Raw genomic sequence first — 13,282 nt, 5'->3', positions numbered from 1 at the left:
AGCCTCCCTTACTCTTTTGATGGACTGTAGACAGCTTGCTCATTAGTCTAGTATCTAATTGCTTATCAGTCACACTCTCAAGCTCCTCATTACTTCACTTACACAGCTACAGTAATTAGATTTCACATTTCTTTAGACTCTCATAGCATTGTTTTAGCCTACTGAGGAGGCACTCCTATTTAATACACATATATTATAAATTATCTCCTATAATTATCATATTCATTATAATATATGGCACATATATATACATACATAATGCTGCTGAGGCAAACTCAGACCTCTCCAGTTCTAAATGTTCAGGTTGCTCCAGGAGCATGTCCGAATGCTTGTTTTTCAGTTTTAACTTCTGCAAGGTTTCACCCATCCGTGACCCTTTGCTTACAAACTGTGCCCAATTGCATCATTTTCTGCTTCTCACCCACCACCGCATAACTCTCCCGCAAAAACAAAACCTTCAGATCTGCTCACTGCAGAGATGCAAATTCTTTTAGGCAGAAACACAAATTTGATGTTTAGTACAGCAGCAAGCAGAAAAGTCACTTGAGCTGTCAGCCCTTATTTCTTGGGATAACATAGATTTTATGCCTCTTTTTTGGTCTGATTTGATGCATTTCTTTAGCACCTATTCTCTAAGCCTCAAGCTTTTTTTTTTTTTTTTTTTTGTGAGATCATTCCACACATGTATTATAGCACTTAAAAAGTGACAACAATTTATTTAACTTTTCAGAACAGAATTCTGCAGACTTTGGGGCCAATTTTTTTTTTCCTGGGGATCACATGTGAAATACATGCTGGTGTCTATTTCCAGATGTATTTCCAGATGCAAAAACCACAGACGCTGGGTGACGTGTAAAATTGTGCACCTCTTTTTAAAGTATATCAAATAAGTGAATGTACCAGATGGTTAAACTTGAAAAGGTAAACCGGTAATTCCCCCAAAATTGGGAAAGGTCCATATCATCATACGCCACGTCTGCAGAAGTGAACTAGGCAGAGCCAGAGTGTGGAGAATTTCATTCAGTGTTACAGACTTACAGGTATGGGAGAGACGGGTGACATTCAGGAGCTGCCTGGCTATCTCCTAAAGATGGGCAAACATGCTGCTCTGGGCTACAGTGCAGGTGCATCCCTCAGCCACGAGAAACAGCTCTGTTCCTCTCCACTCTAACAGCAGCTCCAGTCCCAGGTCACATCACCCAGAGGCAACATTGGGCCTCCTCAGCCAGCCCCCTTCAGTGAAGCATACGTGGAGAATGAGCAAACACCACACATGAAAGACAGGAGGTGAGTACTGGAACATTTTGTAGCTCTGGAGGTCAAAGTCCTGTGGAGGTCAAAGAATGTCAGATGCCGACAGAAAAATCTGAAGGGAAAAGTCTTCCCATAGCCTCATAAAGCAGTCTGACCTAATCCTGAGCAACACCCCAAGCTCATGAAATGCAGCAAAATGCAGTAGTAGAAAACCTTAAAGCAAAAATCTTGGGTGAAATACTCAAAAGTACATACATGATTTAGGAACCAGATTTGCGCTAGTCCCCAAGCTTCTGCAAAGTTTACTTCTTATCAATTTGGCATTAATATTTAAAGCCTTTCCTAATTTCTTGTAATGGGATGTGTGTGCTCTCCATCCTCATCTTCACTGTTGTGTACTATTTCCCTGCCTTGCTCTGCCCAGAACTGGCTGCATGTCAGGCAACAGCATGCTGGCAGGCATGGAAGCTGAAATCCATCCTTACAAAAAATCCAGCTCGTTAAAGGTAGAGACAGCGAGGGAGATTTAACTCTGAGCCCCACCTGCAGATAGGAAAGGGAGATGATCCCAAAATCGGGATGAAGAAGAGTGGCTTGATCGAATTCACTCCTTCAGTGCCAGGAGGCTCCTTGCCATGCCAAAATAAAACCTGGGCTGGGCAGGCTCCCGGCCTCGGCAGGCGGCTGGCTGAGGGAGGATGCTCGCCGGCTTCCCGGGAGTGAATAGTGTTCCTGCCCTGGCAGGCGGCCAAGTGCGGCAGCCGCCTGCGTCTGGGCTCTTCCCCTGCTCTCACAGCCTCTTCAACACAAGTGACACAAGGCACACTCTTGCTTGCAGCCTGCTGCTGCTCAGGAGGTTGGGAGAAGAAGAGACTTAGTCCTTCACAGCTGGGGGGCTCCGACTTTGCTAGCTGAGGCACAATTATGATAGAGGACAAGGGGGGGAAGAGGGGGGAGAGGGAGAGGCGAGATGGAGGAAGGAACTCATGGCACAAGGCTGAGTCCCTGCCTCTGCACTGCATTTTTCCCCCATGCTGTCCTTCACAGTAATCCTCTGGGAAACAACCAGGAGCAGACCAGGGCATGAACCTACAAAGCCCCACCAGCCTGGGAATCTGAAGCTGTGGTGCCATGCCCAAGCTCATTAACCCTGTGACACTGAGCTAATTACCTCGAGCATGGCATCACACTAACGCCACTTCTCTGTTTCCAGGACCACAACGAGGATCACTTCCCTGTGCCCCCTCCTCATCGCATGGATGTATCAGCGGGGCAAGAAATCATGTGTGTGTGGTAAGACTGAAAATGCAGAGACAGCAGAGTAACGGAGAGGATATTTTTACTGGCATAGTAACAACATATTGACATGTATGTAAACTCTCCTTGTGCTTATATAATGATATGACCTTACTGGAAAGGACTTCAGAAACTGTAAGAAGTAGGCAGAGCCAAGGGAGTGATGTGGCTGTGCTGGTTTAGTGTGGCACTGGCTGGGTGGCACTGGCTGGCCAGGGGCAGCAGAAGGGCGTTCAGGAAAGGACCTTGCACACCAGATAGTGAGGGACCTGCCACAGAGAAATCAGTGGAGCCCTTCACAACTACCACACATAAGTATTCACAGAGGACTGTACATCTTCCTGGTAGCTGAGAGGTGGATTTCTTCCACCCATTCATCATTCGTAAGAATCTAAAATCCCAAACAGTCCTTCAAGGAGGAGAATGTGAATGAGGCCCAGGAGGAAACAAGGAACTGCTGGAGGAAAGCCAAGTATAGCAGCCTGGACACCTTCAAAGTGGTATGAAAGACATCCCAGCCAGGTGTACAGCAGCAGCCATGGAGAGGGAACACCAATTCACAACAGCCAGAGAGAGAAGCCATGCAGCTCCCCTCTAACATCCCAGCAATCTGACTAGACTCCAAGCTATAGAGAGGGTGGGCATTTCTTCTGAAGGCCTGCATCAGAACCTGGTGTAAATAACTACTTTGTTACCTGCCTCCTCTAAACCCAAAGGCACTGAGGCAAAATAGCCAGAAAGGGTCCATAATAAAGACTGTTCCTTCTAAGGGCATCTCTGATCTCCTAACGGTCCTCACGGTGGGCAAACAGCAGGACTTAGGCTGTCATCTGTCCAATGCACCCGCAGCCCGTGGTGCACTCCTCTTCACAACTCCGCTGTGAGGTAATGAAGTGCTCTGTGGGCATAAGGGGATGAATTTGAGAGAGCCTCAAGCCCTCATCCAGGCTAAAATATGTCAAACTCGTGTGGCATTCAATGGCAGTTAAGTACCTAAATACCCCAGACCGTGGTGGGGCTAAGCCTCATTAGCTTGCTCCAGATGAGAGAGCTGAGAACTGAAAACCTGGGCATCTGCCTTGCGGTTTAACAGTTGAAAAGCCTCATCTATCTCTTCTGGGGCAGAAAAGGTAGAGAGTAAAAGGAGCTGGAAAAGGAGGGGGCAGAAGAAGGGAGGGACACCAAGGGGTAAGATTCTGTGGGACCACAAGCTGGGTTGTGGGATAGGACAGAAAAACTCACATCTAGCCACCTTGCAGGCAAGACAGGCTAGGAAGCACCCCAAAAAAGCCTGCAGTAGACCCCAGCTGAGGGCCACGTGGGGGGACCTTTAGGAATGCGCCACTCCAGGGATACCTCCGGGCAGCATGCACGAGGCCCACGCTGTGTGGGGAATACGAAGAACTGGTCTTTTGTTTCATGCCCCTTTGTTTTAACCTCTTGAATCAAAGACCCCAGCTGCTACTCTGGGAGAGGCTAGAAATTAATCCAATTAAAAAATAAATTCCCTGTGGAATCAAAACTGCTTGCCGAGTGGGGGGTATGGCCATGCGATTTCTTTCTTCTGCAAAACAAACTCTTTCTTCTAGCACACATTTCACAGACGGCAGATACAGGCAGGGAAGCATTTAAAGCAAATATAACAAACAAATGATTGGGATGATTTATAACCCTGGTACCAACGCGCAGCTCACAGGAAGGATCGCAGCCTCCGTCTTCTATAGCCTGCATGGCCGGAGACAGAAGCACAATGCCACATGCTACCCTCCAACACAAACAGTCATAGAGCCACAAAACCCTTTGCCGCTTCATTCCACTCTTTTGTTTTCCAGGATTTTTGGTCAGCCTGGGCTTGTGGAGCTTGACAGGTTAACCCACACTTCCTTGGTTGCGGAAGAAGTGATTAAACAGGGGGAATTGTTTAGCCCGGGAAGCAGAAGGAATTCCTTTGTTTTTGTAGATCAGCCAAGGCAGCCAAGCCCGCAGGGACGCCTAAGAAGAAAGAGACAAGGGCTGAGGGTGGAGATGGCTTTCTAGGGAAGGAGGTTGTGGCACCCCTCTGCAGGCTCACAGTCGAGGGTTGGGGGGACGGGTTCCATCTCAACTTCACGGCTGGAGAGAAGTTGGCCAGACCCTTTGGCTATGCAGGTGAGCAGGACCAGCTGGAGAACATGCCCAGCCAGCCTGGCTTCTCCTGCAAGGCTCAGCAAAGCCCCAGCAAAGTCATACCACCCTAGGGTTTATGCTACAAGGGGATCCGGCCCTACCACCCTGAGGGCATGCAGTCACCATGCACCATATGTTGAGGGGAACCAAGGGCCAGGGAGAGAGGGACACTTTCAATAGCCAGGGCTTGGTGCCCCAAAGATCTCCTGGGAAAGGGTAAGCACATATAACACAGCCACCTCTTCTTAAAGCCTGGCTTGCTTCCACCGTCCCATGCATGCATTTAGCTGCATGTACCCGCTAAAGGTAGTAGATGTGGTCTTAAGGTACTGGGCTGGATCCCTATGGGAGTCTTACTTTCTCTCACGGCCCCAAAATACAATGCCTTCTGGCTTATCTCCATCAACAGAGATCACTGGAGAGACTCCCAGACACCTGCTGAGAGGAGGAAAATCTTGCCCTGTTGCACTGAGGACACTGACAGCTTGAGACATCGGCAAACTTACAGCGCTGTAGGTGATGGTGAAAAGGGCCAGAGCGGTAAGTGCCTGTGCTCACCTGGAAGAGTGAAGGGAAGAGGAGAAGGAGCTCCTGGGTCTTTGTCACCCCATGAAAGGCAGTAACTATCTGGGGAGCAGGGAAAAGCACCCACAAACTTGATTTCAAAAAGCTGGATCAGAATCAGGGAAAAAGTAAATTTAAAGCTAAAAAAGGGAACCTGGAGTGATTTGCTGGCCATCACTGACTTGGTTGCTGTTGGCATCAGGCTGGTGATCTAGGAGTGCTTTTACTCCTGGGGAGCAACATGTTATCCAGGCATTCAGTTTGCAGGGGTGGGTGGGGGAGTCCTGCTTTTTCCTATGCCTGACACCCACCTCGGAGCAGATTTGATTTCTGTGTCTAAGAGGTACAGGAAGGAGCTTGGCAGCAGAGAGCAGACCTCTGGACACTGCAAAACGCCTCCTTCTTAGCCAGCTCTGAGTCTCCGCAAAAGCACAAAGTGCAAGAGATCTGGTAAATTATTAAAACAACCTTGCAACAGCTCCAGAGAAACCACCAGTGCCTTAGATTCAAAGGAAAGGCTGTGGTGTGAGAATCCCCATTAGTAACAATACGCACAGTTTGTAAGAACATATGTCCCCACATGGAGCAATCAACCAATCTGGGCTGTTTAACCACAATATTTCAAAGAAGTGCTTTTAATGCAGCTGATCCGTATGTTTATTTTTGAGCTGTAAAATGGGATTCTTCACTAGCCTTTCAGAACATTTCTGTAATGGACTCTATCCAAACTATTGGGGAAAAGTCTTTGCTCCATCAGAGTCATTGATAACTATGTTTATTTTTAAATCAAAGTCACGACTGTGGAAACAGAATAAGCCAAGCAGACAGAAAGTGCATTTGCCCTCCAAAAAGGCATGAGGAGCAAGAGCCCACCGGGACCCCTCTTAAGAATGGGTTTGGGTCGCAAGTGCGTGAGGCAAGGACTGGGTTGCAGATACTCGGGCACACACTGAAAATACAGCCCTTTGCACCCTTTTCTCCTGCAAAGTGTGTGGGAGGTGAACGCAGGTCCTGGTTTATCGATTGATTGATTTTTTTATAAAGAATAAGAGCTCCTCTTGGAATAGCCATGCCTTTGCGGGGGAGGGGGGGGGGGGGGGGCTGTGTAAGGTCTGGTCTCCTTCCCTGCTCGATCTAATCCTAATTAAAAATAAATTACATGCTGTATGGAACTTGAAATGGCAAAGATAATCCTGTTACACACGAGGGGCCGCCCCGCTGCCCGCTGCCCGCTCCCGGCCGGCAGCCCCGTTCCCAGGCGCGCAGCCCGACCCCCAACCCCTGACCCCGGCCCCGGCCCCGGCCCCCGGCCCGGCACAGCCGCCTGCGGAGCCCCCGCGGGCCGGAGCGAGGAGCTCCGCGGAGGCTTTTGGTATGGAAACCAGGCGTTCCGGGAGCTTTTGTTGGCGGCCGGGCGGCCGTCCCCCCCCGCGTCCCTGCAGCCAGCGCGGAGGCGCGATTTAAATCCCATTTCCATAAGCCGGCGCCGCGGGCAGCCCACCGCCCCCCGCTCGCGTGCCGCCCGCGCAGCACCCCGCGCACCCCCGCGGGAGCCGGGACGGAGCCCCCCGGGATGCTGCATCGCGGAGCGGAGCGCCTTTACCCGAGGTTTCCAAAGAAAACCGGAGCGGGAGGGATTCCCCTCCCCCCCGCCCCCCCAATTCCGTTTGTCACCCCTCTTCCTTTGAAACGCATCGCTTAGGTTCCCTGACACATGGAAAGAGGGAAGGAAGAAGGGAAGGAGGCAAGGAAAGATGGAAAGGAAGGAGGAAAAGAAAGCATGAGAAAAGAGGGAAAGGCGAAAGAGGGAGAGGAAGGGAAGGAAGAGGGAAGACGAAAGAGGGAAAGGAGAAGAGGGAAGCGAGAGGGAAGGAGATAGGCGGGAAGGAAAGGGATGGGAAGAAGAGGGCCGGCAGAGGGAAGGAAGGGTATGCCGTTTTGCGGAGTGCCGGGTGTCCCCCCACGACCCCGCGGCTTCCCTCCCCGTCGGGTCCTGTCCCCGCCCCCGCCGTGGCCGCCCCCCCCCCCGCCATGGCCGCCCCCCCGTGGCCGTGTCCCCCGTGGCCGCCCGGCGCGGCGGGGCCGGGGGGCCGAGCCGGGCTCCGCGCTGGGCCCCGGTGCCTTGCGGGGCAGATGGTTTCGTTCCCCCCGGTTCGTGCCAGGTTTCAGCCTCATGCTGTTATTTTGTTCTGGAACGAGACTGGTGTTGCTTCCCAGAGAGGCCCTATTAGGACAAAAAGAAAATCCTGTGAATAGGCGTAACAGGGCACCAGGAGGGATAGGTCTTAAATGTATTTTAATATGAGCAGGGCATTGTGTGTAATTCAGCGCTCATCATCGTTTAGTCAAAGAGTTATGGCAGTGATTGGGAATGAATAGAGGGACATAATGGATACATGTGGCGTTTGCTCATTATATTCAACTTAGTCCAACTCCTCTGTGGAAACTGTTCAACTTTCTCTCCCTTTAGCCTGTCATAGTGAAATAATACAGACATAGGTTCCTCGAATGGGATAGCCTGCCACGCTATTATATTTCTACAGCTAACGAGGGCTTCATAAGCCTTTGATACAGCCTGATCTTTGAAACCTTTCCAAATCTCCTCAAGCTTATGCTAAATCCTATTTGGAACTTTTTCTTTCTTTCTTTTTTTTTTTTTTTTTCCTCGCCTGCTACTGCCCCAGGCTTAAGAAACCCGGGCGGTGACATGCATACTAAAGCATGCGGGGACATCTCCTGAAAGGCGACTTACGGCGCTGATCACAGGCTCTCACGCGAGTAACACAGCACTCCGGGCGCGCAGCTGAATGCCGCCGCCCCCCGCAACCCGCGCCCGCCGCCGCCCCGCGCCCGCGCACCCACCCGCGCCCGCCGCCACACGGCACGACATGCCGCGACACGACATGCCACAGCATGCCGCGACACGACACCTGCCCGACCTGTGGCACAATTAAACAAACCCCGGCGCGCGTGTTACTCCGCGCTGCCCGCGCCAGCTCCGCTACCGCGCCTCCAGAGAGATAGCAAAGACGGGAAGGGGAGGAACGAAAGAGGAAAAAAGGAAAGAAAGAAAGAAGGGAAGGGGGGAAGAGGAATAAAGCCGGGAAAAAAGGAAAACCCCCAAACCCCGGAGAGTTAAAGAACACAAAGGCGAGCGCCCCGCGCCCTCGCTCCCGCCGGCTACCGGGGCCGCCCCGGCTCGGGGACCGCCGGGGGCCGCCCGCCGCCCGCGCCCCGCCGCCTCCCATTGGCTCCGCCGCCCGGGCATTTGCATACCGCCGTCTATTAAAGGCCGTGCAGCGGCGCGGAGGGGCGCAGACGGCGGTGGAGGGTGCGTGGCGCTGCATCCCGGGTACCGCGCATCACCCCCTTCCCCGGAGCGCACCGCACCGCCGGGCTGAGCCCCGCGCAAGTGCCATGAGCCCCCTGCGGCTGCTGGCCCTCGCCTGCCTGCTGGCCCTGTCCCGCTGCAAGACGGTGAGGTACCGCACCGACGAGGAGGGCGCGCCGGGCACGGTGATCGGTACGCTGGCCGACGAGATGCCGGTGAAGGCGCCGGGGGAGATGAGCTTCCGCCTGATGCGGCAGTTCAGCAACAGCTCGCTGGTGCGGGTGCGGGAGGAGGACGGGCAGCTGAGCATCGGTGAAGCCGGGCTGGACCGCGAGCGGCTTTGCGGGCAGGCCCCCCAGTGCGTCCTGGCCTTCGATGTGGTGAGCTGCTGGAGGGAGCGCTACCGCCTGGTGCACGTGGAGCTGGAGGTGCGTGACATCAATGACAACGCGCCACACTTCCCCCGTGCCCAGATGGCACTGGAAGTGTCAGAGAGTGCTGCACCTGGCACTCGTCTCCCGCTGGAGGTGGCCGTCGATGAGGACGTGGGCTCCAACTCCATCCAGAGCTTCCAGGTCTCCCTCAACAGTCACTTTGGTGTGGAAGCACAGACGCGGGCAGATGGTGCACGCTGCGCTGACCTGGTGCTGCTCCAGGAGCTGGACCGTGAGCGCCAGCCCTCCTACACACTGGAGCTGGTGGCCAAAGATGGTGGCAGCCCAGCACGTTCAGGCACAGCCACGGTGCATGTCCGTGTCCTCGATGCCAATGACAACAGCCCTGCCTTTGCCCAGGGCTCAGTCACGGTGGAGCTGCCTGAGGATGCACCGCCCGGCTCCCTGCTGCTCGATCTGGATGCTGCCGACCCTGATGAGGGTCCCAATGGTGAGGTGGTCTACGCCTTCAGCAGCCAGGTGCCCCCCGAGGCACGGCGACTCTTCCGCCTTGACCCGCGCTCGGGCCGTCTCACACTGGAGGCTGCTGTGGACTATGAGCGCACCCGCACCTATGAGCTGGACGTGCGTGCCCAGGACCGTGGTGCCAGTCCCCGTGCCGCCACCTGCACCGTCGTCGTGCGCCTCGCTGATGTCAATGACAATGCGCCACGCATCAGCATCAGTGCCCTCCGTGGCGCTGCCAGTGCCGCTGGCGTGGCTTATGTCAGTGAGGCAGCTGCCAGCGAGAGCTTTGTGGCCCTCGTCAGTGCCTCAGACCGTGACTCAGGTGCCAACGGGCAGGTGCGCTGCAGCCTCCGTGGCCACGACCACTTTGCTCTGCAGCGTGCCTATGAGGACAGCTACATGATTGTCACCACAGCAGCACTGGACCGCGAGCGCATCCCCGAGTACAACCTCACTGTTGTGGCTGAGGACCTGGGCTCGCCACCCTTCAAAACCATCCGCCAGTACACAGTGCGGGTGAGCGATGAGAATGACAATGCACCGCTATTTGCCAAGCCCCTCTATGAGGTGGCCGTGCCAGAGAACAACCCCCCAGGTGCCTACATCACTACCGTGGTGGCCCGCGATCCTGATCTTGGCCACAATGGCAAGGTTACCTACCGGCTCCTGGACACCCAGGTCATGGGGGCCCCCATCTCCACCTATGTCTCAGTGGACCCTGCCACTGGGGCCATCTATGCCCTGAGGATGTTCAACTATGAGATCCTCAAGCAGCTGGACCTGAGGATCCAGGCCACTGATGGTGGTTCCCCACAGCTTTCCAGCAGCACCCTGGTCAAAGTGAGGATGGTGGACCAGAACGACAACCCTCCTGTCATCATCCACCCAGTGCTCACCAATGGGACAGTGGAAATTGGCGTGTCCAGCAAGACCTCCCGTGATTCCCTGGTGGCGCAGATCAAAGCTCGAGACGCAGATGATGGGGCCAATGCCGAGCTCACCTTTGCCTTCCTGGAGGAGCCTCAGCAGGACCTTTTCAGCATCAACCCAAGCACTGGGGACATTGTGCTGAGGGGTGACCTCTCTGAAGAGCTGGGACAGCTGTTCAAGGTCATCCTAACTGTGACAGACAACGGCAGACCCCCCCTAGCCACGACTGCCACAGTCAACTTCCTGGTGACTGCCACTGCTCCTTCCAGTATCCAGGATGTAGCCAAGCCCAGTTCCTGGGAAGGAAAGGCTTTGCAGTGGGACATCCCTCTGATCGTGATCATTGTCCTGGCAGGCAGCTGCACTCTGCTCCTGGTGGCTATAATCACCATCGCCACCACCTGTAACAAGCGCAAGAAGGGGAATGAGATCAAAAACAATGCTTCCTTGAAGGACCAGGTAGACATCTCCCACCTGGAGAAGGGCCGGCAGGAGGAGGGCAGCCAGAGGGGGAATGTGTTTGAGGTACGAACCTTTCCCAGCAAAACCTCTTTCACCAGCCCTGACCCTTCTCCCGCTGCCGAAGAGATCTCCACTGCTGAGAGCGGCAGCGACAGCACTTGCCTCTATGAGGGTCAGAAGAGGCTGAGAGGACCGAGTGGGGAGGTAAGGTCCCACCGTGGGGAAGGGGGGGCAGAGGATGGGGAGGGGGGCATCCCGGAGGATGTGAATCACAGAGGTGCAGTTCTGATAATTTTTACCCTCCACCACTTCCCTTTCTCATGTCTCCTTTGATCCCCCACCCCAGCAGGGTTCTGCTGCTGCTCCAAGCTACGGCAAGGAGCCCGCTCCCCCCATGGCTATTTGGAAGGGGCACTCGTTCAACACCATCTCTGGCCGGGAGGCAGAGAAGTTCAGTGGCAAAGACAGCGGCAAAGGTGACAGCGATTTTAATGACAGTGACTCTGATATCAGCGGAGATGCCCTGAAGAAGGATCTCATCACACACATGCAAAACGGTAAGGGCTCAGCCCCTGCTCCTGGCTGGCCCGCCAGACAGAGGGGACGGGTGGACAGGGAGGTGGACAGAGGGACCCATCCCTGGGGCGCAGTGGTTAGGCAGGGCAGCTGGAGGAGGAAACCTGATGCTGGATGGCTCAAACTGCCCACCTCTGCATCTCTTCACAGCAGGCTGCTAGGTTTTCCCGATTCCTCTCCACACTGAGTGCCCAGCACAAATTAGCAGATGCTGGAAATGCTGGTTGATCCAGGGTTTTCCTCCCCAAAAAACCTCCCTTAAAGTTAGGATTATGAGGAGTGTCCCTAGCAAAATGACGTAACCTTCCTAAGCTTGTTTTCTTGTTGTGCCGTAGAGCATTGCCTCCCAGCTCCATCAGTGCATTGAATCATCCCGTGACTAATAATGCTGAGGATTGAGTGGTGTGGACTTACTCCTGCAGTAACGACAAGTTTCTCCTCCTGTGTCTCTCTCTTTAGGTCTATGGGCATGCACGGCAGAATGCAAGATCCTGGGTCACTCGGACCGCTGCTGGAGCCCCTCCTGTGGCCGAGCCAACCCTCACCCCTCTCCCCATCCTTCGGCACCCCTCTCCACTTTCTGTAAGAGCACGTCCTTGCCCAGGGATCCCCTTCGCAGGGACAACTTTTATCAAGCCCAGCTGCCCAAAACAGTGGGTCTTCAGAGTGTCTATGAGAAAGTGCTGCACAGGGACTTTGACCGGACGATCACGCTCCTCTCCCCACCACGCCCCGCACGGCTCCCTGACCTTCAGGAGATCGGGGTGCCCCTCTATCCAGCCCCATCGACTAGGTACCTGGGCCCCCAGACTGACACAGCTGAGAAAGTGTAGCCCAACACGCAGCCTACCCGAGTACCCCTGTCCCTGTGCGCACACAACTAGGTGACTCCCGAGAGCCTTTAAGTTATTGACCAGATCCAGTGTCGTGTGTGTAAATATGCAAGATGTGCCTTAAAAATGAAGTTGTTGGGAAAGATTTCCAATCACATCAGTACTGTTTGATATTTGCAAACAAAAAGCCGTTGTTTGTAGTTAATGTAATTTTTATGAAATGTGCAGTATTTAAATTTTTTTTTTCATGTTTTCTACATTTTTTTCTTTTTTGGTTCACCCATGGCCTGCCATTTTTGTAGTGTTTTTAACCTGTACATTGTGTAATGTAATGTTTGTACATAATGAAAATTGGTTATATTTTTATATAATAAAAGCTTAAAAAATGGGAATTCTTGCCAAAGGAGCTGTCTGAAAGACACAATAATAATTAATAATAATATCCTGAATATGTAGAACCTTGTAAGGAAAATTCTTCTTTCACAGTGTAGTAATAACCTAAGCAACCCAGTGTACTGAGAAGTTTGCCTTGCCAAATGTGACTTGTATTTCTTGAGTCTGTGGTCAACTTAAATGTTATTTAATTGCCTTTGGTTCCTGTAATCTGTGTCACTGGTAAACACTAATAAAGGTTTTGTGATGTGTCGGAGGGATCTGTTTGTGGATTTCACGCTTCAGAGCACAGAAGTCTTTATAGGTCAACAAAAGTATTTTGCGCAGAGAACTGCGGGGGGGGGGGGGTGCGGCTGGGCATGAACAATGCTACTTTTAGTCTTGCTCACCCTTCATCTACAGCAATACCTCGCTGCAGGTTTAGCTCTAGAGCTTTTTGATGATGGGTGGGAGAGAGGGCTGGGTGGCAGAGCTCACCTTTGCTTTTTTACTACCCAGTCTGAGCTCTTCCAGCTTGATCCTTCACTGGTGGGAAGGGGTGTAACTTCAGTGATCCATCAGTGAAGTGCTCATGC

At 53.2% G+C, this 13,282-nt stretch overlaps 1 protein-coding gene across 2 annotated transcripts; it reads left to right on the top strand.

Annotated features, from left to right (window-relative positions):
- The first annotated feature begins 8,596 nt into the window (after positions 1-8,596).
- Positions 8,597-12,963, top strand: PCDH8 (protocadherin 8). 2 transcript variants are annotated; one of them, XM_056329936.1, is made up of 3 exons: positions 8,597-11,109; positions 11,252-11,462; positions 11,941-12,963. In XM_056329936.1, the coding sequence occupies exons 1-3, from the start codon at positions 8,698-8,700 to the stop codon at positions 12,312-12,314; spliced, it is 2,997 nt and encodes a 998-aa protein (XP_056185911.1). In that variant the 5' UTR covers positions 8,597-8,697; the 3' UTR covers positions 12,315-12,963. The 2 variants fall into 2 exon arrangements, with proteins under 2 accessions (XP_056185911.1, XP_056185912.1); XM_056329937.1 differs by having other exon boundaries at positions 8,606-11,109; positions 11,255-11,462; positions 11,941-12,956.
- The last annotated feature ends 319 nt before the right edge of the window (positions 12,964-13,282 follow it).

The sequence above is a fragment of the Falco biarmicus genome, chromosome 2, assembly GCF_023638135.1.
Source record: "Falco biarmicus isolate bFalBia1 chromosome 2, bFalBia1.pri, whole genome shotgun sequence".
Taxonomy (NCBI): domain Eukaryota; kingdom Metazoa; phylum Chordata; class Aves; order Falconiformes; family Falconidae; genus Falco; species Falco biarmicus.
The sequence above is the reverse complement of the archived record's forward strand: the minus strand, read 5'-3'. Positions and strand labels throughout refer to the sequence as shown.

Bases quoted from the DNA above. Each gene is read 5' to 3' on its own strand.
- PCDH8 (XM_056329936.1), top strand. From the start codon at position 8,698: ATGAGCCCCCTGCGGCTGCTGGCCCTCGCCTGCCTGCTGGCCCTGTCC. The intron at 11,110-11,251 runs GTAAGGTCCCAC...CCCCCACCCCAG, and splicing joins TGAGAGGACCGAGTGGGGAG to CAGGGTTCTGCTGCTGCTCC. The intron at 11,463-11,940 runs GTAAGGGCTCAG...CTCTCTCTTTAG, and splicing joins CATCACACACATGCAAAACG to GTCTATGGGCATGCACGGCA.